Here is a 25,750-nt window from a genome sequence, read left to right on the forward strand (position 1 = left end):
TAAACCCGGAAGAATAATAATTACGAATTACGAGAATTTCTGAAGCCTTGTGCGCCTCGCCTCATCTATACGCTCTTGCCAGTATCTGTTGGCGTTGTCGGTGACAACAAGCCACAGCACCAAGACCAGCAACACTAACGACTCCATGTCCTCCATGTTTATTGTTTACTATCCGGGTCGTGAGACTACCGCTTAAAAGCTCACTGATGTCACTGTTTGCGCTGCTTAACGACATCACGTGACGTCCACCCACTTTCGCTAACTCCACCCAAGTGTCCACCCACTTCCAGCCAGCACGGTTCAGCGCGGTTGTAGTCGAAATGCAACTCCAACAGCCCCACTCAGCTCGACTCAGCACGGCACGGCTCAGCCCAACTCAGCCGCGTTTGTAGTGGAAAAGCGGCATTAGTGTTTTCACGTGACATCATCAAACTGGAAGTCGGCCATATTGGCGGCATTGGACACATCAACGGCAAAGCAATCTTCGTGAATTTTTCGATAAACTAACCAAATAATGGTGAATTACTGCAGAGTTTGGGTTGCAACAATCGCTCAGATCGTGAGAAACATCTGCACTTCTACCGATTACCTAAAATAATCGAAAATCGGGGAGGAAACCAGAAAACTGTCAGAGGAGCGTCATCGTCTCTGGCTTGCCAAACTAGACCAGGATCTGACCGACAAAAATCCGGACAACATAAGCCTGTGCATTCAGTTCACTTTGTATCAGGTATGAGGTTTTTTCAAGCTTTGATCAATATCTTAAAATTAAACATGACGCTATATTTTTATTGTCTAGCCATGATGGTGCTTCTGTATGTTCTTTTGAGAGGAAGCTAAAGTTAAAAATCACAATCGGCCATCTGCTGTCAGCTGAGGTCAGCCCACAGGGAATGTGTACTCATGATCTACTGTACATCGCTGTACATGTAATGTACGCTGTACACACTTTTTTGCTTTCACCAGATGTTTGACACCCAGTTTCCATGCTTTTTCTTCCCTGACCCAGCCACAGCACATCTGGTTATAGGCTTCTAGTCCCTTGAAACACTTCAGATCCTCAGCAGTGTATGGACTTGGTGAAAAAAATTAAGTAGTTGATGATGTCTGGGTATGTCACAGTCGGCAGCAATGCATTGTCTTCACTCAGTTCTTTTCCCATTTCGTATGGCTCCAGGCCGTCGATTAACTGCAGTTTCTCCAGATAGCGGGCTCTTACACTGGGCGCTAGGCCTTCTACATACTTTCTAGTAGCTTCTGTCTTCTTGTTGCAAGTTTCTTTGGCCGATGCCATTACAAAACTTGCTACCGACCTGCCTGCCCGACCGACCGACTGACCCGTGTGAAATGCAAGTGTTTTGTTTACAGAAATCAATATCTCCAATATGGCCGCACATCTGGGACTTTGGTGTTTTGATGTCAGTGAAAACACTCTCTCTCTATAGAGGTTTTTTTTTTTTTTTGGTAGTCAATATTCTGCATCAGTATTCTACTAAATCCTCCTGAAATCAGTGTAAACTGCAGTGCAGTTGAGGGTGTGGTGATTTTTAATTAAGTATATAGAAAGTGCACATGTGGGATTTAATTTGAATACTTGCCTATGGAGTTCACACTCCATTTATTTGCACAAATGAAAACGTAGAAAACAATTATGGTGTCTCAGACAAGCTAGCAGGACACACTGGGTTTGAATTTTATTCATGTCTAAAAGACTCTGCAAGTTCCCAGATAAAAGGTGTGATGGTCTACTTTCAGATAATTGCATTTTTCAAAATGAATATTCCAAGGGTAGCGCCATATTGATGATTCCGTGACGTTGGTTATACCCATCCCCCTCTCGCTGAGTCATTAGCATAGAAGTTAGCAATCTAATAGCTAAACGTTACATCAGCGAACTTCTACCGTTAGCCAGAGGCTTCATGACTGTGTGGTTTTTCATTGTCGGATTATTTAAAAATTATGACGCGGTAGGCTAAATGTTGTCAGCGATGTTATCGTCATTGTGTAGATGTTAAAGGATATGGGACATGAAACATAAATGCACGCTATATCAGTTTCTTTCCATTAAAAATATGAATTAATTGCATCAACAAATACAAAATCATCTATTAAATTCAGCAAAATCGTTATATTCGTGATGATATGGCATTTCTGCTCGACTTCCGATATGCATTTTCTACAACCGGAAGAGCCGCTGTCACGTGATCATACGTCATAAAAACTTTCGGGCACAGCACAAGCGGGTAGATGAATGGAGAAGTGGATGACAAGAAAATTGTTTTTATAGTCTTTAATGTACATTGGACATCATGGTGTATTGTGCTGCTTATGGTTGCAATAATTCCAATGGGAAATGCCCTGGAGTAAGTTTTTTTTTGCATTCCCCAAGGACCCGAAGCTGAGGAAAGTGTGGGCTCACCTGCGCATGCGCAGTAGTGATGTGTCGGTCGCGAACGATCCGGTTCAAAGAGCCGTCTCTTTGAAGTGAACGACGGGAGCCGGCTCTTCGGTGGGAGCCGAGTTGGGGAGCCGAATTAGTTTTTTGTCCTTAGGTGCCTCAGAGAGAGCGAGAGAGACTTTCACATAATAATGTAATTAATTAACTAGTTAATTGCAGCAATTAAATCAAAAATAAAATCTCAGGAGCCGAAAGAGCCAGCTCCTTATAGTAAGAAGAGCCAAAAGAGCCGGCTCCTGAAAGAGCCAAAATTCCCATCGCTAATGTGCAGTAGGCTTCGCGCATGCGCAGTAGGCTTAGTAGGACAAATCCAAGAGGTAGGATAACTTTACAGAACACCTGTTGAAAAAACTTTGCACCTACTGTTTCCCACAAACTGTGTTCGGACCATTTCACTGAGGATTCTTTCAACATTAATACTCAGGTACTGAGCAATATTAATTGCCAAGCCAAATTTAAGAGGCTACTTAAAGATGGAGCCGTTCCCAACGTCCCAATTCAGGAACAAGACGGCGGAGTGAAACCCGAAGTGCTACGGCCACTACGAGGTGCATTCGCTAAGCGACTGAAAGCCGAGGTAAGGATTAGTATTATAATTCTGGGTGTATCAATTATTGATTATCATAATTCTGACTCGTTTTGCCATTTTGAATGTTTTGTATCTCAATCTCGAAAAATATCAGCAAAAAAAAACTAGCTTGCAACGGACTTTAGCTAGATCTATGATGAACTTTCAATGTATGATACAAAAATAATACTTCTTTCAACAGATCATTAGCCTTTGAGCAGAATTATTTTTAACTTACCAGGAAGTGTTATCGAGCCGACCGCTTTCAGTTTCATGAGGGCTGAATGAACCCTCACTCTCAGAATCATCTGACCCGTCAGAGTAAATACAAGATCCATGTTCATGTGAATTTCCAGCTATCGGTTCGAATTGATAAGGTCTAACTTCACATCTCTGTGAAACATCGGGAATGTCACTGTCGATGGTGTCCATTACGGTAACCTGTTTACATTAGATTCCCAAGCGCTGGCTCCTTGGAAAGTTTTTGTTACGTCATGGGTCACGTGACCACCTAGCTCATTAACGAATCCTTGTTTTACGCTGATGTATAAAAAAACTTGAATAATGTGATGATTTTCACATTTTTGATGCCCTGCAGTGATTTAGATGGCATTTCTTATGTCCTTTATACATAATTATGCCCAGAAAAAAATCCATGTCCCATATCCTTTAAGAACAAAGTGGAGCTGCTGATTAAGAACAGTGAGAGATGCAGAAAAATGGCCTGACATGAATGCAAAATAAGAACGTAGACTGTGTGCATGGCTGTGCAATCCGTTCATTAGTTAACAACCAACTTCAACAGGTGTGAGAGTTGTTTCTAAAGCGTACTAACACCTTCTGCGCGCTTCGGCAGCACATTGATATCTGAGCTCCGTATCAATGCGCTGTCGAAGCGCGCAGAAGGTGTTAGTACGCCTGTCATTATAGTGCAGACTTTCCATAGCATAGAAAATCGCCACGTTTCAATTTGTGTAACTGAACTTGTTTCATATCACTGGTCATATAAACCTATGTAAACAGGAAAAACGTGGAAGAGTTTGGTCGCATCTAACTACAGCCCCAAAAATACCGTTGGCCATACTGAGCCTAGCTACATTGCTAACAGGAGTAACAGCACGTCTGACTGACTGGGAGGTCGCGCAAAGCTCGGAGAGGTACGGAGCAGCTCGTCTCAATTCAGATAAGAGCATATTTCATTATGGAAGTACGGTGGACTGTTCTTTTAAGGCCGAGGCCTTTGACAGCTATAGACCAAAGTCATATAAATAAAAATTTATGGTGAAAGTAAGAAATACCGTCACCGACTTGCTCAACTAAGACTGATTTGACTTCAGTGATTGTGTTGACTCTCATTAAAACAGGAGAGGTGTTATAACTTGTGCAACATACATGTACATGCATGCATTTTTCACTGATAAAACATAAAAGGCTAATTAAATAATCAGATGAACTGAGACAATCTCATTCTGAAGCAAATTAAATAATCTTACACTTAACTTAAACATCTTAAACACACAATACAAGTTACATGTAAATGCAGGTAAACAACGTGTTGTTTTGTATCCAAATGAGAGTCGGAGCTTACCCGTCTGTGTTCTTGCTTCTTGAAGGCCGACCTTGTGCCCAATTGTTTTAAAACAATCTGACTTTCGGTTGTTTGTTCAGTTATCCGTTCATTCGCTTCTCCCACGTAAGGGCGAGATATTGTGCTGAGGCAAGTATATTCAGCAGAGAAATCAGACAGCTGGTCCACTCATTCTCCATTTTCTCCATACGGAGTACTCCGCCATTACTGCTCGGCTCAGGCAATTACTAAAACCTGGGACGGGGCGTCACCAGTTTTAGCAACAACCACAGCGAAGTCACTGCCCGAGCGATAATATGTCCCGTTTCGTCCTGGGTTTTAGCAACAGCCCTTGGCTCACGCTCCGGGAGAACTGGTGCAACTGAACTTTCCTTTTCTTGTAGTTTTCTGTAATTGTTGGTACTGCACCCTCTTTCAATACGGGCTTATAGCCAACACTCCTCAACAGATCAGAGGTCTCGTACGAGTCTTCAGTAAAATGAGCAGAGGAGAGACCACTTCGTAGGTGCCCAATGTGCCTGTGAACTTCTCGCAAAACGCGTCCAAGTCTTTGTAGTTTGAACGTTCTTGGGCCATGAATGCAATGTAAATCCACCTTCTGTCGTGTTGCTACACCCGCCAGCAACACATCTACGTGGCATGGCGATAAATTAGCTCAAAATGGAGGATCGGAGTTGCAGTCAGCTCTGTATTTTAGTATAGTGGAAATGGCGATGAGACCGATAGACTTCCTGCTGTGACATCACGGACATCAAGGTCATTCACTCAGACCGCTACCTATATGAATCATTTTAATCGTAAAAAATTACTGTATTAGATTTGTTAACGCTTAAAACTATTCCTGTGCCATTCTGGAGGTCTCGAGGCATTTATAAACAAAAAGAAATGAGGCCATGGTTCTGTGTATATGCTTTAAGTTACACTTCAGGTATTAGCTCTCAACATGCATGGTGCTGGCTTCAAGCAGGGGTGTGTCTGCAACCTATAGACCCCTTTCACATGACATCACCGCGCTGAGAGATTTTGTTAGGCGCCATATTGGAAGACCAAGTACATGCACTCACAATATAAAACAAAGAACGAGCGAGAGTAAAGTGACACGATGGATGATAATTCGGGTTATGTGAGTACATTACCAGTTGCAGAAAGGGCACGGTATGTGGAGAAACTGGCTGTGATTGATGGGCTTGACCCATATGATAAGACTCAGAAAAAATTATGTGAATCCAAGCACACAGTTTAACGCAAAAGTTCGTTTATATCCCGACCTTGTCAGCTGTCAGATTTATGTTAATGGACCCGGTAAGCTGGTAAATAATATATATAATTTTTTTTTCTTTACCAAATTCTAACAGAAAACGAGAGCGCCCGAAAGGGAAAACCAAGCCGAGCTGCCTCACGGCTGTAATGCAAATTGCTTTCCTCCTCGGTATACAAGTGCGCTTCCATGGCAGGGGAAAAAGAAACTACATTCTGCCGCCTATGTAGTCCCCTATTTAAACAAATAGGAGTCATTCAGGATTCAGCCATGTTTTTGCTCCGTGCTTTTACTCGACCAAAGTTGTACAGTATTATGAGCTTTAAATTGCATAAATAAAACCATTTGGTGAAACTTTGAAGAAGAGATTGTACTGGTTTAAAGTTTTTACCGAACGTTTTCATGTCGACTCCAATTAATACACTAGTAGAATCGATGACTAGTTTAGTAGGCCAAAACTTTTTTCAATTTTTGACTGTACCAGCCTGAAAAAACTTGCGACAGTCAAATGGAAAAAAAGCAAGCTGGTCATGTTGTACTGGACTAATCTATGACTGATGAGTATAGTAAGTGATACTAGTACTGATACAATAAAACAGACGACTGTAATCTGGTAGGCAGCGCGATTTATATTATTTCTCCGTGTCAGATACATAAGGAGGACCGGACACCAATTCTGCCATCAGTTTGCTACCCAGACATTGTAAACTATTTGTTGTTTACACCCAGTGCCTACACTGCTGATGACTTGAAGGCCTACAAAGGCCTACAGGCTTACACTTATGTTGTTAGTGGCTTGGTTCGTGATATTACAGCTGTTATTAAGAATAACCTACACATAGTTATTATTATTATTAAATTGTAGAAGTCTGGGAGGCTTGCTCCTCATACAGTTATCAACTTGGGGCCACTTTAGCATGTTTTAAATCTGAATTTCTTGCGTTTGCTTATCTCAAAGTGTCCGCAGATCATGCACAGACTTATCCATTATATCCACAGTTTTTTGCCAAGTCTTGCACAGGTTTCTTTCAAGTCTACTGTTGGGCCAATAAATCATAAATAAAACAGCTCAGATTTGTTTAAGTCGTTTGCCACTCCACTTTATTCTCGTGGGTTCACATACCGCTGCCGTTATCATGAGTTTGTTGGTCTTCCAAAATGGCGCAGGGTCTGTTTACTTCCGGTTTCGGGTGACATCAGTGAAAGGGGTCTATTGCTGCTTTTCCACTACAAACGCGGCTGAGTCGGGCTGAGCCGTGCCGTGCTGAGTCGAGCTGAGTGGGGCTGTTGGAGTTGCATTTCGACTACAACCGCGCTGAACCGTGCTGGCTGGAAGTGGGTGGACACATTGGGTGGAGTTAGCGAAAGTGGGTGGACGTCACGTGATGTCGTTAAGCAGCGCAAACAGTGACATCAGTGAGCTTTTAAGCGGTAGTCTCACGACCCGAATAGTAAACAATAAACATGGAGGACATGGAGTCATTAGTGTTGCTGGTCTTGGTTCTGTGGCTTGTTGTCACCGACAGCGCCAACAGATACTGGCAAGAGCGTATAGATGAGGCGAGGCGCATAAGGCTTCAGAAATTCTCGTAATTCGTAATTCTTCTTCTTCCGGGTTTGCGGTGTTTACAGATCCCAGTGTGCTCGCGGCGTGTGTGGGCATGTGAGGACACTCCTCCTCACCAATCAGTGCACAGGGGAGTGTCTGCTCACGCCCCCAGCCTCACTCGGCTCGGTTTGGCTCGCTTCAGCCCCACTCCAAAACGGTGCGAGTTTTAGGGGCTAAGCAGGGCTGAAGCGAGCCGAGTCGTGCTGTTTTTTGGTAGTCGAAACGTGAGCCGTGTCGGGCTGAAGTGAGCTGAAGCGAGCTGAAGTGAGCTGAAAAAGGGTAATGGAAAAGGGCCATATATGGATGGACTGTATCTGCTGCACAGACTTGAAGGTGACAACTTTTAGTTCGACCAAAATGCCTTCAAATCCACACAGTGGGTCTCATTTATCAAGCTGGATATGAGTGGATTTATATTTATGAAGACTTGCACAAGAAATTTGGTACTTGGGAAAAGCCTACAAGTTCACAAAAATGTTCACATCCTACTCGTGTTCCTCGTGTGTGTGTGTGTGTGTGTGTGTGTGTTTAATGTAGACATAAGATTAACTAATGTAAAATTATCTAATGTAAATCATATGGATTGCTGCACTTTTATGTATGGAATATACTGTGGAGTTTATTTCTGTTGTGTTTAAAACATGCAGCAGACGCACTTATCCAGAATGACTTAGAAACTCCCGAGCTCTATGTTACAAACACATCCTCATGCCAGTTTACTAGGACAGTGATTAAGAGTACCACCGAGGACAATTTTGTGAAAGCCAGGTGTTTAATGCAACCCCTTTTCCAAAAAAGTTGGGACGATGTATAAAATGTAAATAAAAACAGAATGTAAAGATTTGTGGGGCGGCACGGTGGTGTAGTGGTTAGCGCTGTCGCCTCACAGCAAGAAGGTTCTGGGTTCGAACCCAGTGGCCAACGGGGGCCTTCCTGTGTGGAGTTTGCATGTTCTCCCCGTGTCTGTGTGGGTTTCCTCTGGGTGCTCCGGTTTCCCCCACAGTCCAAAGACATGCAGGTTAAGCTAATTGGTGACTCTCTAAATTGACTGTAGAATGTGAGTGTGAATGGTTGTTTGTTTGTGTGTCAGCCCTGCGATGATCTGGCGACTTGTCCAGGGTGTACCCCACCTCTCGCCCGTAGTCAGCTGGGATAGGCTCCGGCTTGCCCGTGACCCTGCACAGGACAAGTGGTTACGGATAATGGATGGGTGGATGACGTATGCTTGCAAATCATGGAAACCCTATATTTCATTGAAAAATAGTACAAAGACAACATATCAAATGTTGAAAGTGAAACGTTTTATTTTTTAAATACATGCTTATGTCAATTTAGTGACAGCAATGTGTTAAAAGTTGGGATGGGGCAACAAAAGGCTGAAAAAGTTGTGTAATGCTTAACCCCCCCCCCCCCCCCCCCCCCCCCCCCACCTAATTAGGTTAATTGGGAACGGGTCAGTAACATGATTTGTATAAAAAGAGCATCCCGGAGAGGCGGAGTCTCTCAGAAGTAAAGATGGCCAGGGGTTAACCGCTCTGTGAAAGACTGCGTGGGCAAATAGTGCAACAGTTTAAGAATAACGTTCCTCAATGTAAAATTGCAGAGAATTCGGGGATCACATCTTCAAGGATTCTCAACCTTTTCTGCTTTGAGGCCCACCTATTCATACGTGTACTGAGTCAGGGCCCATTTTAAAAAAAAAAAGATCCCCAGTTATTTTGGCTCCTCTATCATTTTATAATCTAATGTAAAGTGCATTAATAGGATGCAACATCACTCCCTGTTACAGATGGGAATTAAATAAATGCAACAAAAACAATGTTTTTAATTGTAGGTTTTGTATTTTAAACTGTATAGATGTGCCAGAAACCAATATAAAACCATGCACGTGGGTCATTCTCAGTCAAAAGGAATTAATGATCCAAAACTGGAGTCTGGTCCATTAACACAAGAACTTATTGCCAAGTTTGTGTTCAGAAAACAAACAAGTTATTAAAACCAAGAAGTGGATATAGAGGATTTCGACGTGACGTCACAGGTCACGTGACGCCCTGGTGTCCGCCATTTTGAAGGTCAAGCTAGCTAATGTCAACAACAGTAGCTAGTATGTTACTGTAGCAATGTTTACGTTCAGTCATTTGGATGACTGTTAAAACCTTTCAGTCTCAAGTTTTTCCTTTACTGTATTTACTAGTTTACTGAGTTAGCGTGCTCGGGCAGGCTGGAAGCGAGCGCGCTAGCTCAGTAAACTAGTAAATACAGTAAAGGAAAAACTTGAGACTGAAAGGTTTTAACAGTCATCCAAATGACTGAATGTAAACATTGCTACAGTAACATACTAGCTACTGTTGTTGACATTAGCTAGTGCTAACAGCTAGCTGCTAGTGCACTGCTACAACTACACCGACCCTAATAATACAGTTCTTGGTCATTGCCTGGTAACAGCAAATTTATAACGGGCCATGTCTCAACAGACTAAGAAGTTATTTCAGTGACATTTAATGACATTTTGTTTATCCTGAGGACCGAAAGTAAATGAAAATGTGAACAAACCTTAGCTGTAATAAGATGGCGACCACCGGCTCCAGGGACGACCCGCTGATGTAGGCATGTTACCCAGCCTGGTTTTTAACGACATAGGTATACAGATCATGTGGGCCGAAGTCAGGTAAAGACGAGGGCTTCGTGTACTTCCGTACGTCAGTGAACAATCCTGGTGGAAGCAGGTAAACGTCGTTCTCTAAGCCTGCTAACCTCAATTTTTGCAAATACCTCTCCCTCTGCTCGCCCTGTAAATGCCCGACGTCGCTGGATAGTGAAGGTGTTTTCTGCATCTCGCTCCTTTTTTTTCTATGTTTTTTCCCTGGTATTTCCCACACGCCTGACTGCAGGTCAGGAAGATCACCCGCGCTGCAAAGCCCGAAAAAGATAGCCTGGTAACGTGTACGGATCACGTACACCAGCATCATTGATTTTCTGGTGATATCGCTTCTTACTCGCGTCATCTAGGCCGGATAAAATACTCGACAATGAGACTTCGTCATGATCAACAGTGTATCGCTACCGGTAGTCGCCATATTTGTGACCGTCAAAATGGCGCCGTCTACTTGTTGACATGGGAACGGTCACGTGGGTCGAAAACCTTTATAGAAACCACTCAATGGGATTAGATCCTTACACGCTAACAAAGAAGGATTTTTCCTATGAAAGAAAAATTTACGAGCTAAATTTGACATTAGTCGAATTAATTTTGATCCTATTGTAGTTGTAACTCAGTACAAAGACAATAGTTACGCATACTATGAATTAACTTAATGTGAAGATAATTAACAGATAATCAACAGATTTAAGGTTTTTTTTGTGTATATTCTTAGTCTTTTTTTGTATTTGTAATTATTTGTCTGTACATACACGACCCCACCAGCTCTGCTGATCAACTTATCGTGTTTTAAATAAAGTTATTCATTCATTCATTCACTACGAGTTGGAAAATTTTCCATCCATTGAGTTCCCCGACACCTAAAACTACCTGGTGCTGCAGACATCATTTTACACGGACACACAGATGAAAACCTGGAAGAGCATGGAGGAGTATAACTTTTTATATGTGGCTGGGTTAAAGACCTGCGGATCAGGACACTACATGATAAATCCTGTATCGTTTTCGCCCAGATAAGGAGGAATTTCTGGGCTTTTGTACGCATCTTTGAGATGGTTGATAAGACACTACAAGTTTTAGTATCGGGTGTAAACAAACCACAGCCGCTCGATTCTCAATCCTCCCTGCTCTTCTCTTCCAGCAGGCATCACAGATCCATATAATTTACCCACAAACATATTTATTTTTCTGCCTACTGCGGTGCGTGCGTGTATGCGCAAGTTAAATGTAGAAGAGGAATGTAACAAAAATAAATGCTTGTTCTTCTTAATTTACCCACAAATGTATGTATTCCACTTGGAAAAGTATACGACAAACCAGTTACCGGATTTGGGACACTATGACATCCCCAACTATTTCGTATTTGGCTTTAAACTTGAAAGAAATTTGCGGCCCACTAGATGGCGCTTCGCAGCCCAGTGGTTGAGAAACGCCGATCTATGGTACATAATCTCATTAAACGATTCAGAGAATCTGGAGGAATCTCTGTATGCAAGAGACAAGGCTGAAAACTGACATTGGATGCCCGTGATCTTCGGCCTTGAGATGGTACTGCATTAAAAATGGACACGATTCTGTAGTGGAAATCGCTGCACGGCAGGGTTGGAAAGTAACTTTTATTTATTTAAATCCACGTGCAACTGTGGCTGGTGGATTCCAAAATCTACCGGCCACTTTTTTACATTAAAAAAAAAAAAAGCCACTTTTCTTGTTTTAACTGAATGTGTAATTGCATGTGAAAGAAGAAAATACAGCAAGAGCTACAACATTCAAGCATGATTATATAGGTAAATAGGCTATTTTATTTCATAAGTTAAATATTTAAACTCAAGGAAAATACTGACATTTTCTCTCTCTCATAAGCATGCACAGCTGGGAACTGATGGAAGTTACATTTGATGAGTTGGGCAGATTAAAAAGACCACTAACCATTTACGGGACTCCCTGTTGTTGGCTTTTGTCCACTTCTCATTTTAAAAAAGCTTTTTGACCTTCGCTTGTTTGGCCTTGTCTCCTGGGACGCTTCTCTGCAGACCTCTTAATGCCTACGATGTAACTTTTTTTTTTTTTTTTTTTTGCTGCAATGTTAGTCTAGGCTGCTTGACCTGAGGTAATTCTCTTTAACCATCAGTTGGTAGTTAGTGTTTTATGCTTGAGTTAGTGCTAGTTAGCGTTTTATACTCAAGTTGCCACGCTGAAACTGCGTCGTCTTCTTGTTTCACTCGGACACTCGAAGGAGAAGATGGTGTCCAAGCGGATTCGCAATTCAGTCTGCATTGTGGAAGGTCACAAATAATTCTGTTACACTTGCATTATTTCTTTTTGTTTATCCACCACTATGGCTAGTAGGTTGAGCAAAATCACCCGCGTTTGACGGGTAGCGGGTGCTAACTTCGAGTACTTTCTGCATGGGCCCAGGTGCACTTCTTAAAACCATTGTCTGTGAACACAGTTCATCATTGCATCCACAAATGCAAGTTAAAATTTTACCATACAAAGAAGAAACCATATAGAAATAATATCCAGAAACACTGCTGCTTTATTTGGGCCCGAGCTCATTTACGATGGACTGAGGCGGAGTGGAAAACCGTCCTGTGGTCTGACGAGTTGAAATTTGAAATTCTTTTTGAAAATCATGGACACAACGTCCTCCGGGCTAAATAGGAGAATTACCATATGGCTTATCAGTGTACAGTTCAAAAGCCAGCATCTCTGATGGCATGAGGGTGCATTAGTGCGCATGGCTTGGGTTGCTTGCACATCTGGAAAGGCATCATTAATGCCGAATGAGAGATACAGGGTTTGGAGCAACGTACTACCATCTTTTTCACTGAAGGCCCAAGCAAGACAGTGCTAAACTGCGAAGTAAATATTGGTGAATAATAACTGGGACAAAGTCGAAGTTATTATTCCCTGAGCCTGAGGTGGATAATTTTAGTATAAATACACAGGTGATTTTCTCATCTCATTATCTCTAGCCGCTTTATCCTTCTACAGGGTCGCAGGCAAGCTGGAGCCTATCCCAGCTGACTACGGGCGAAAGGCGGGGTACACCCTGGACAAGTCGCCAGGTCATCACAGGGCTGACACATAGACACAGACAACCATTCACACTCACATTCACACCTACGCTCAATTTAGAGTCACCAGTTAACCTAACCTGCATGTCTTTGGACTGTGGGGGAAACCGGAGCACCCGGAGGAAACCCACGCGGACACGGGGAGAACATGCAAACTCCGCACAGAAAGGCCCTCGCCGGCCCCGGGGCTCGAACCCAGGACCTTCTTGCTGTGAGGCGACAGCGCTAACCACTACACCACCGTGCCGCCTCACAGGTGATTTTATTTTAAAGAAAATCGTATTAAAAAAATTGACTTCAGTCTCCAAAAGCGGCATGCAGATGTAAAAACGGCACGGCGCAGACTTGTCACGTTTATCTGTGCGACTCACAAAATAATAGATAAATAAATCACAATTCCAACTTACCGTTGAATAGTTTTGGACCACACTTTGTAGCATCTTTTAGTGCTTTTTAGGAACTGCATTTTCTTTCGTAATTTCTAATTCTTCCTCACTCACAGCAATGAGGTGATTGGCCGCCATTTTGCTGAGTCACTTGAGGTGATTATCGAGAAATAGTTTGACACTCTTGACCAATCAGCACATCCTATAATCACCTCTGTATTTATACTAAAGGTAGATATTAAGTTTTTATTAGCTGTGTAGTGTGTCAAAATAATTTGAACTTCTAGTTTTCAGGCTTTACCCTGATTGTTTCGGTTGTTTCGAAGTATGAAGAGAATCTGAAACGTGTATAAATCCGGCGGGAAGTTAAAGGGGAACAGAGGGCAATATATAGAGTAAATATAACAATAAAACACACATTAACGAACCTTCTTCAAGACTTAGAAAAGTTTTTTTTTTTGTTCTAAGGTTGGAAAGTTGTAGTGTTTTGAAAGTAGCTCGAGCAAACTATTTCCGCAGTTTGAACAGCCCGCCATGATATTAATTTTATCCAGTCAGAATGCACGTTCATTTTCTCTGCGTAACACTCATGACGTATGTATGTGCCCAGTTGTGTTGGCTCATTGAGGTTGGGAATAGCACGTGTGAATCGGAAAGTAGGATGAATTGTAAGTGATCGGCTACACAATGCCACAGTGTGTTGCTTTCGGGTGTAATAACAGGACCGATGGAAAGCATAACGATCCTCCAGACATGTCTTTTCACTCGTTTCCGCTGAAAAACACCAAGCGAGTTCGAGCTTTCTTCTCTTCTTTCGTCATCACCGGAGTCGAGAGTACCTCTCCTAGGTTCAAACTGGTACCCTTCTAAGCCATAGCCTGCTTGCAGTGTGTCTTGCGGGATCTCTTCGTATGATTCGACAGAGCTGTCGCTTTCACTTGATGCGCCCGACGCCATGATTACACGCTTCTCTCCTAGTGCAGTGGGTAGGGCTGACGTCACGGTCTTTTAAAAATGGCGACTCTTGTGCCGTTTAGCGTACCGACTATTATATTTACAATTACCAAGCTATATTTCGTTGTTTTCTAGTACATAAATTTGATAGAATACTTAAGAATACATTACTTTGTCACATCAGCAGCTGTATATATTATATTTGGTACCCCTTTAATTGGTGCTGTATTACCTGCTTATATGTAGTCACTTCAACAAATTCACATAAATACTGCTTACAGCCTTAGCCAGTTGTGCCATGTTCAGTTTTCGAATCTACTTGGTCAGAAGGTGTTGATTTTTGATGTTTTGTAACAGCAGCTTATAGGATTTTTAATTTTTTTTGGCGACAAATCATGCTGCTAAATTTTCCGACTATTATATTTACAATTACCAAGCTATATTTCGTTGTTTTCTAGTACATAAATTTGATAGAATACTTAAGAATACATTACTTTGTCACATCAGCAGCTGTATATATTATATTTGGTACCCCTTTAATTGGTGCTGTATTACCTGCTTATATGTAGTCACTTCAACAAATTCACATAAATACTGCTTACAGCCTTAGCCAGTTGTGCCATGTTCAGTTTTCGAATCTACTTGGTCAGAAGGTGTTGATTTTTGATGTTTTGTAACAGCAGCTTATAGGATTTTTAATTTTTTTTGGCGACAAATCATGCTGCTAAATTTTTTTTTTTTATTATTCTTTATTTTTGAGACTAGCCTTTGTGTAAGAACCCTAACACATACTACTGTGAGGGACCAAGTCTGTAAATATTTTATACTTTTAATTTCAGTCTTGTATGGAAAGGTAAATGAATAAGTAAATCCATTGCTCTAATTTATTTGAATTGGCAGCTTTAGTTTTTCTTACATTTGTTATTTATATGAAGCCTGACCAAACTGCTTTGTCATGATGTAGGGTTTCCGTTTGAGACCGTGTGGTTGATCAGAAAGCTGCGTGGCATACAGGCCCACTGAGTAGGAGAGACGTGTGGAAGTGCCTAATTGTTCGTGCTCAGTACATGAAAGTTGAAGTTGTGGGCTGGTGGTGCGAGTTCTTAGTCACTTTAAATTCCAGTTCAATCACCTTTTGAACCTTTTACACAGTGACCAACATGCCTTTGGTTTTTAACCGTTCCTCTACATTCTTGCATGTTAGAAATTTGGGTTTTGGGTCCCACCAGTAAGTGGTCAACAATGATGCAGCCGCTATCCATTCCAGACTAATGGTTTCCTGTGACGGAGCAGCCACTCAACACGTTTCTGTTTTTGCTCGTCAGCCACCGAAGTCCCCTTCCTTCATCAGCTAAGGAAACTGTGTTTTAGAGTATGGCTCTATTTAACCACACTACAAAATTACCAGCTGCCAAGAACATATGCCTATCAGCAGTGAACAGAGTGATCCAGGGATTGGCACGTACCAGTTTCCTTTTCTGGGCTGGTAATAATAATAGGTCATAAACATAACGATTTTTCACTCGTTTTCAATTGTATTATACAAGACTGTTACTGTGTGCATAGTGGTGTGATTTATTTATTTATTTTTTTTAAATAGTGATTATACAGGCATTTTAAAATGAAAATAGCCAATCCTGCAGATGCAGTGTTTCCCTTAATTTTCACATGAAACATTTTGGGGGGGGGTGAGTGTGATCTTGCACTTTTCCACACACACACATTCTCGAGAGTTTATCTAGAACGGTGCGAAAAACAAAAAATATCCAGTGCTTATCAGTTCCGCAGGCAGAAATGCCTTGTTGACTAGAGAGGTCTGAGGAGAATAACCAGACTGGTTCAGGTTGACAGGAAAGCTACAGGGACTCAAATAACCACTCTTTACAACCGTGGTGAGCAGAAAAGCTCCCAACAAAACAGAACACGTATTGTGCCAAACAGGAATTGGAAGTTCACCAAAACTGTACAGTTGATGTTTGGAAAAAGACTGTGAGCCAGTGCCTGCTGTACCTTCAGATTGCTGCTCTTGGCTGACAGAAGTGGAACCCGGTAGGGTGTATGGTCTTCTGCTGTTGTAGTCGATCTGCCTCACCGTTCAATGCGGTGTATGTTTGAGATGCTTTTCTGCACTAACAGCTTATGTGAATCGGGGGTCGTCCAATTACCGGAGTCGATATTCTGTGTTTTCCTGTTTATTGGAGTCGGCACTTAAACTTCTTTCCTTGCCTATCGGCATATCTGACGCAACCACAATTTAAAAAAAAAAACCCCACAAAACACACATCTATAGTCTAGCCCAGTTTTATGCCTACAGCGTTATTGGATTGCATGAAATTTGGATGATGCATCGAGTTGGTTGACGCAACCAACCAACACCTTCTGTAGTCTGTCTCTGTCCCACCAGCAGCGCTGTTGGATTGGTAGAAATGTCAACCACATATGGAGTAAATCCAATCAAACATGTTTTTCAGTGTTTGTGAGAAACGCAGGAATGCACCTGCAATCGCTTCTATAGTGAGAGGAAAGTTAAGAACATGTCAAGGTTGAACAACACAGTTTGCAAAAAGCACAATACACTCACTTCATATAATTTCACTCACTCTTGTGCACGCGCACACACACCTGGACATGACTTTTGCCGAGAGAGTTTTTGCTCAAAGTACTTTTTTTAAAATAATGTTCTAATATTAAATATTCTGTTCATTTAAAGGGGACACATCAGTGTTCCAGCTAGTTTATTTATTTATTTATTTATTTTACCATGGCAACACACCCTGCTCCCTAGAAAGTGCGCAATGCCTAAATTTATATGCGCCCTACTCATAATTTTCCAGAAGTTTCCAAGTGCCCAGCACATACCTTCCACCACAGAAAGTGAGCCCTAACAAGCGTTGTCAACTTGCAATGAAAGTAATGCATGTCGATCAATCACAGCACACTATTAGCGTGGGGTCATAGTCAAGCTCCGTCAACCATTTTGCCTTCTTACAATAATGAGTTGGTGCAGCAAGGTACATTTGGAAAGCAGCAATGGCTACAAATGCGTGAAAGAAAAAATATATTTGGTAAAAGCAGCAAGGGGCTCACAGAACTGAGCATCTCTGTTTGCCAGAACATGGGTAGATGTAGAAGTTGAGGACTAAACAAATTTAAGGGAGATACGCAGAGTCACAGCCTCACTTTTTGTTTATAAATGCCTTGAGACCTCAAGAATGGCACAGGAATGGTTTTAAGCGTTAATAAATCTAATATAGTAATTTTTATGATTAAAGTGATTTCATATAGGTAGCGGTCTGAGTGAATGACCTTGACGTCCGTAACGTCACAGCAGGAAGTCTGTCGGTCTCATTGCCATTTCCGCTATACTAAAACACAGAGCTGACTGCAACTCCGATCCTCTGAGAGCTAATACCTGAAGTGTAACTTGAAGCATATATGCAGAACGGTGGCCTCAATTTTTTTTGTTTATAAATGCCTTGAGCCGGCAAGGGCCTTTCTGTGCGGAGTTTGCATGTTCTCCCCGTGTCCGCGTGGGTTTCCTCCGGGTGCTCCGGTTTCCCCCACAGTCCAAACACATGCAGGTTAGGTTAACTGGTGACTCTAAATTGACCGTAGGTGTGAATGTGAGTGTGAATGGTTGTCTGTGTCTGTGTCAGCCCTGTGATGACCTGGCGACTTGTCCAGGGTGTACCCCGCCTTTCGCCCGTAGTCAGCTGGGATAGGCTCCAACTTGCCTGCGACCCTGTAGAAGGATAAAGCGGCTACAGATAATGAGATGAGATAAATGCCCTGAGACCTCAAGAATGGCACAGGAATAGTTTTAAGCGTTAACAATAAATCTAATACAGTAATTTTTTACGATTAAAGTGATTTATATAGGTAGCGGTCTGAGTGAATGACCTTGATGTCCGTGATGTCACTGCAGGAAGTCTATCGGTCTCATCGCCATTTCCGCTATACTAAAACACAGAGCTGACTGCAACTCCGATCCTCCATTTTGAGCTAATTTATCGCCATGCCACGTAGATGTGTTGCTGGTGGGTGCAGCAACACGACAGAAGGTGGATTTACGTTGCATTCATGGCCCAAGAACGTTCAAACTACAAAGACTTGGACGCGTTTTGCGAGAAGTTCACTGGCACATTGGGCACCTACAAAGTGGTCTGTCCTTTGCTCTGCGCATTTTACTGAAGACTCGTATGAGACCTCTGATCTGTTGAGGAGTGTTGGCTATAAGCCCGTATTGAAAGAGGGTGCAGTACCAGCAATTACAGAAAACTACAAGAAAAGGAAAGTAAGTTCAGTTGCACCAGTTCTCCCGGAGCGTGAGCCAAGGGTTTTTGGTAAAACCCGGGATGGAACGGGACATATCGCTCGGGCAGTGACCTCCCCGCGGTTGTTGCTAAAACTGGTGACGCCCCGTCCTAGGTTTTAGTAATTGCCTGAGCCGAGCAGTAATGGCGGAGTACTCCATATGGAGAAAATGGAGAATGAGTGGACCAGCTGTCTGATTTCTCTGCTGAATATACTTGCCTCAGCAGCAATATCTCGCCCTTACGTGGGAGAAGCGAATGAACGGATAACTGAACAAACAACTGAAAGTCAGATTGTTTCAAAACAATCGAGCACAAGGTCGGCCTTCAGGAAGCAAGAACACAGACGGGTAAGATGCGAAGATCATCATTTGGATACAAAACAACACCACTCCTTGTTTACCTGCATTTAGATTAATACATGTATTGTGCGTTTCAAGTATAAGGTTATTTAATTTGCTTCAGAGTGTGATTCTCAGTTCATCTGATTTATTTAATTAGCCTTTTATGGTTTATCAGTGAAAATGCATGTACATGTATTTTGCATAAGTTATAACACCTCTCCTGTTTTAATGAGAGTCAACACACAATTAATGAAGTCAAATCAGTCTTAGTTGAGCAAGTCGGTGACGGTATTTCTTACTTTCACCATAAATTTTTATTTATATGACTTTGGTCTATAGCTGTCAAAGGCCTCGGCCTTAAAACCGGTTACCGCTGTGACGTCATGCGCTCAGGGCTGGCTGGCTCAGCGGGGCAGATCGAATACCAACTTTGCAGTCGATTTTAACTCTCAAAAATATATATATATATTTTTTAAAATTCCCCTTTATGCAGCATACAAGAGTCAAGGATGGAGATACTATCCACTCAGAAATGTATTTAACAATAATGGTTCTGCGTCTCTCCTTTAATCAGAAGTTAGGACTAATAGATCGAGACTCTAGACATTGATCTATAGAAAAATCTAGTCGCTGTGTTAAACTAATCTAACATTAATATCCTGAACTAATATTAATCATTTATTTAACACTTATTATTATTATTATTATTATTATTATTATTATTTATAGATAGGTGCTAGTAACCACTTCCTCAAAAGCCTACAGTGTAACTGTTAATTATACTTGTCCAACAGCATTTAAAAAAAAAAACCTAGTCCAGACACACACCGTCTGTCTGTCCTGGACTTCTCTACACCCTCCCTTTGCACACTTGAATGTTACTACATTAGATGAAGATAAATTGGATGGTAATTGAGCAGTTCCTGGTAGCTGGTTATACCTAGAAATTAACAAATGATCAAATTATGGAGTAAATTGAAAATTTCCCCACTGGGAAACAGGTGCAGGAATTCTGGAGCTGTAATTCTCCACTGAGCTCACGCTCTGATCAAGTGCATCGACTTTTTTATATTTATTTCAGGCTTAGACTGTGCACCAAGTGACCGCTTATGTTTTTAGGCTGGTTTGTTTTATATCATGAAATATTTATTGGCTTTTCAGTTTTGATGATCGATTCTTGTGTCTCAGGTCCTCAGTGTCTGACAGCGTCACACACGCAGGCCAACTTGTATAAAAAATTATGACTCGCATTAGGTTGGTCCACGATCATATCTTTTTCTTAATAACTCAGGAACTCACACTTAGATTTAGAATTCCTGTTAATTCAGTGTAATTTGTAACTTGCTATTTATCTAGAAATTGATAAGCTCTATTTGGGGACTTCTGTTTCTACGGGTTTTATGCTGTGTATACAGCTGTGTATACGTGACCAGGATGGATTATAGTGCTGCCTGTGGCTATACGTTTATGCTGTCCACTTTAATAGGAACACCTGCTCGCTTATACGGTTATCTAATCAGTCAGTCATGTGATAGCAGCACGATGTATAAAGTCATGCAGGTCAAAAGCTTTGGTTAATGTCAATGTTAGTTAAACATCAGAATTTGGGGGGGGGGTGGATTGTGATCTCTGTAACTTGAACTGTGACATGGCTGTTGGTGCCAGATGGACTGGTTTGAGTATTTCAGAACCTCCTGATCTCTTGAGGGGTGTTCACACGGCAACTTTTACTCCGGTGTAGCGCCGGGGCTGCCCCGGTAGAGCGTTCACACGGTACAAAGTTATACCGGTGCAGCCCCTGAAAGCTGCTTAAACCGGTGCAAATCTAACCCTGCTCGGGTGGTTTAAGAAATTTACTCCGGAGCAAATGTTAGTTTGCGGGGCAGCACCGATATAAAATGGGACGTCTGAACGCTACAGGGGTAGACTCGCTACGTGTGAGGAGAGTTGATTACATTACGGGCATTGCATAATTTGCATCCTGGTATTTTGCGCTTCCAAAATGGCGAATATCAACAACAACAGAAGAACTGCGTGTCTTCCAGTGTTGCCAGATTGGGCGGTTTTAAGTGCATTTTGGCGGATTTGAACATATTTTGGGCTGGAAAACGTCAGCAGTATCTGGTAACACTGGTGTCTCTTCATCCACGTTGTTTTCCCGGCGCTTGGTGATGCCATGACAACCGGGAAAAGGAAGTACGTTTTCACGCATGCGCATATTTCATTTCCGCATCATTACTATCGTAAAGCACGGTCGCAAAAACTGCCGTGTGAACGCAAGTGGGGCTGCACCGGTGCGAACACGCTTCTCTCTAGTAAGCAGGGTTGTGACGTGTGAACGCTCCACAAAATTTACGATTTATCGCAACATATTTAAGATATATCGCAACAAAATACGTCGGTGCAGCATCGATGCAAATATGTGCCGTGTGAACACCCCTTTGGGGTTTTCACACACAACAGTCTCTAGAGTTTGCACAGAATGGTGCAAAAAACAAAACCTGTCACATGAACAGAGGGTCTGCAGGCTGAAACACCTTGGTGATGCGAAAGATCAGAGGAGAATGACCAGACTGGTTTTAGCTGACAGGAAGAATATAGTAACCCAAATACTGTTGTGTGGTTTTTTTTTTTTTTTAAAGAACGGTGGTGAGCAGAAAAGCATCCCAGCATGTACAACACATGAAACCTTGAAGTGGATGAGCTACAACAGCAGAAGATCACATCAGGATCCATTCCTGCTAGCCTCTTATTCTTGTTCTTCTCTATCATGAGCACAGACTCACTGAAACTGGGCAGTTGAAGATTAGAGGGAAAAAAAAATCACCTGGTCTTTTTCCAGTCTTCAACTGTCCAGTTTGGGTCAGCCTGTGCTCATGATGGCCTCAGATTCCTGTTGTTGAATGATGGGGGTAGAACCTGATGTTGTATTCATCTCGAGGTTGATGTTTTGTGCGTGCCGAGATGCGCTTCTGCTCACCATAGTTGTAAAGCGTGATTGTAAGAGTTACTATATCCTTCCTGGCAGCTCAAACCTGTCTGGCCTCTCTAATGTGAATAATGATGAACGTGAACTGCCAGTCACACCAATGACATGTCCACGTACATGACAGTGCTGCACACGCCATGACAAGCTCGAGACTCTCTTTGCAATCCTAGTTTCTGTTCACAGAACTTGCTCAGACACAGATGGACACATGGGGCTTGCGATATAAACTTTGTTTTATCGATTTCTGTTCGAGCTGGAAACTGTTGTATATTTTAAGTATTTCAAAGCCATTTTATAATCTATATGGTGCTGTCGGAGTCCTCTACAGAGAGCTGTTATTTAATTAGTCCTGAAAATACAGTGCAGTTGATATGGTATCATTCTGCAGTAATCCAAATAAAAAATAAAAAAAAAATCTTTTTGGTGAAAATAGTAGCGATTAATTCCACCTGGTCCTCTGTGTATTGAGTTTAGAAGTCTTGTACCATAGCACTGAAAGTCAATCAATACATCCTGAATAATCAGATTTCAGGCTTTCGTCTAAACCGGGGAACGGGGCGCTGCGCCCTCTTACCGAAATGCCGACTGAACCCCAAGTCACACTTGGGCCATGCACTTGTATGCTACTGCACAACATGCAATCTTTCTCAGAACGATCTTTTCTCCGTGAAAACATCCCAGCAACACCACGTGACAATGTGTCTGATCATCAAATATGTTATAATTACTCCAAAAATATTTTAATCATAGTAGATACACCGCCAGACGGTGCAAAAACAATCCGAATTGGCGTTTTCCAGACTGAGGCGCCATGTCGTTTACTTGTCGCGGCTGTTCTCGCGAGATTTAACATGGGTTACATACAAGGTCAGCTGACTTGTAGAGCGAGATTTCTCGAGACTGAATGACCTTTCACGCACCGGCACGGGAGCTTTTGACAGAAGTAGTTCGCGAGTTGTTTTTGTTGACACTTGGGCATTTAAAGATGTCGTCCCGCGGCACGAAACGGAAGAAAGCCAAAGACTGTCCGGGGCAGAAGAAGATTACTTCTTTCTTTTTCAATGTTGACAATTTGTTACAATTTCCCTCTCAGATAGCCTCAGAATGTACCATTGCAGCCTCAGTTTTTCAAAGGCTTCGCACAGCGGAGGGGAGGACGGACAACCGGCACCCCCCCTCCCCCCGCTTCGCTCCCTCACCATGGTGAGCGCCCTCATACTAAAGTTTCCTAGAAAAACCCTTGAGATTTGACAAATTGATTAATTTTCTTTAACTGCAAGGCTCTGACGGTAGTTCCAGCCGTCACTGGTGTCAAATCACAGGTTTATCTTAATGCGCTCGTTCTAATAAAATGCCATTCAGAAGGGACGTCTCTGTAGGTTGGGCTGCGTAAGCTAACGCTAATCTTAAACACGAAACATGATTTAACAGGGATGACTAGTTCTTAAAGTTAAGCTTTCTATAAGGAGACCTCTTCGTAACGTGTTGGGGAGTGTGTAACGGTCAGTAAGATCTCTGCAACAGGAAGGTCGTCGGTTCAGAAGACTTTCCTGTATCTCCAACACAACAAGCTGCTTTTTATATCTTTTAAACTTGGAGAAAAAGAGAGGTTGAGACGGGAACTGCTGTTTATAGCTGATGTATTGTGAGTGATAACAGGAACTAACTTGTCTCACAGATGTTTCACAACATTAAATGCAACTATAAATGGATAAAAGTACGATGTGTAATTCTTTCTTGAAATTGCTGTGGTGCAATATGTTTTCGGATTTTTTTTTTTTTTTAAATAAACATACGGATTTCTCATCCAGTAAAATTAATGCGTTCTGCTTTTTATTATTTTTTTTAATTCAGTGTTGATTAAACATTGAAGCTAATGTATATTCTGATCTGTGCTCATCCAGGTAACCTTTGAGAAGAGGCTCCTTGCCCAAGTGAAGGAGCTCGTGGGCTTTGGAGCTGCTGCTCTTCCTCCGAGACGCTGACTGTCTTCCTCTGTCCAGAATGACGGACGTGGTGATCGTGAAGGAGGGATGGCTCCACAAACGAGGTTTGTGTGCACGCTCCTTCTTTCCCACCCCAGATTCTTGCTGGGATGCTGTTGGTTCCTTGTGAGTATGTAACATGTATTTGTCCCAGTGGAAAGAGGGTTTGCTGTTAGAAATGAACAGCAGGAGTAAGTTAGGGTCAGGTTTCTTTTTCCTGACATTTCATATTTGCCTCACACACATGTTCATATGGTGACATTACGTTGTTATGGGTTTATTTAGAGGAAACTGTGACTGTGATATTGTTCCATATAGCTTGAGGCTGGCGTTGTCATTATAATGGATAAATTAATGAGCCTGAAGGATCATTTTTCTTCTAACAGTCTCTCGGTGTAGGTGATGTAACCCATAGCAATAAAAAAAAAAATCTTAATACATCTGTCATTGCCGTCATTTTTTAGAATTGTGTATTATTTAAACTGGAGTGAAATTGAAGTGCTTCAGTACATGAACCACTTGATGGTGCTTTTATACATGGGAGTAAAATACTCCTCCAGTCAAGCAATTCAAGTAATACGCATATTGCAATTGCTTTCAGTTCAGTCGCATTTTACCAGAGTTATGGCGTAGTTGCCAGCGGCGGATACTGTGCTCTCCGAGCACTCTTGTTGATAGTAGTTGTCCTTCAGTTTCCCTTTTCTGTAAAGTCTGGCTTGGTTCATGTGACACTGCCTCCTGGTGTACACGGTCACAAAGTGACTTCACAACATGGAAATGTTGTTATTGTTTAACTCTACTGTAAAATACACTTTAAACTCGACTGGGAAACATGAGACCATGGCTTTTCTTCCATTTTTCTGCACCAAGAGAGAACAGAGGATCTGGATAAACCTGCGCCTTAGGATTGGTCCATAGTCATTGTGGACTGTCCAACAAGGAACAACAGGACAGTTGACTTGCTGTATGCTAATGTGAGGGATGCATACAGAGTCACACCCCTCCCCCCACTAGGGAAGTCTGACCACAACCTGGTTTGTCTACAGCCGAAGTACACCCCCCTGGTCCAAAGGCAGCCTGCAACAACTAGTTCCATCAGGAGGTGGTTCTCTGGAATGGAAGATGCCCTTAGAGACTGTTATGACACCATGGACTGGGATGTGCTGCTTAGCCCACACTGTGAGGACATAGAGGGGCTGACACACTGTCTGACGGATTACCTCAACTTCTGTGCAGACGTGGTCTCCCCCACTAAGACTGTACGGTGTTATCCTAATAACAAGCCATGGGTAACACAGGAAGTCAAAGCTGTCCTCAACAGGAAGAAGGCCACCTTTTAGGAGTAGGGATAGGGAGGCGATGAAAGCAGCACAGCAGGAGGTGAAACTGTAGGAAACGCTGCGTGAGAGAAGCTAAGGACAACTACAAGAGAAAGGTGGAGCAGAAGCTGAAGGAGAACAGCATGAGGGAGGCCTGGGAAGGTGTGAAAACCATCACAGGCCACAACATAAAGACCAAAGTCGTTGAGGGGACGGTGGAGAGGGCGAATGAGCTGAATG

The 25,750-nt window shown here is 42.3% G+C and overlaps 1 protein-coding gene across 1 annotated transcript in view; it reads left to right on the forward strand.

Moving 5' to 3' along the window:
• Window positions 1-25,750, forward strand: part of akt1 (v-akt murine thymoma viral oncogene homolog 1) — a 143,795-nt gene that overhangs the window by 11,160 nt on the left and 106,885 nt on the right. Inside the window, exon 2 of the mRNA XM_060933974.1 lies at window positions 24,111-24,256. Within this exon, the coding sequence (XP_060789957.1) occupies window positions 24,211-24,256 (46 nt within the window). The 5' untranslated portion in view covers window positions 24,111-24,210. The remainder of the gene's footprint in view (window positions 1-24,110; window positions 24,257-25,750) is intronic.

Source organism: Neoarius graeffei, chromosome 11, assembly GCF_027579695.1.
Source record: "Neoarius graeffei isolate fNeoGra1 chromosome 11, fNeoGra1.pri, whole genome shotgun sequence".
Lineage (NCBI taxonomy): Eukaryota > Metazoa > Chordata > Actinopteri > Siluriformes > Ariidae > Neoarius > Neoarius graeffei.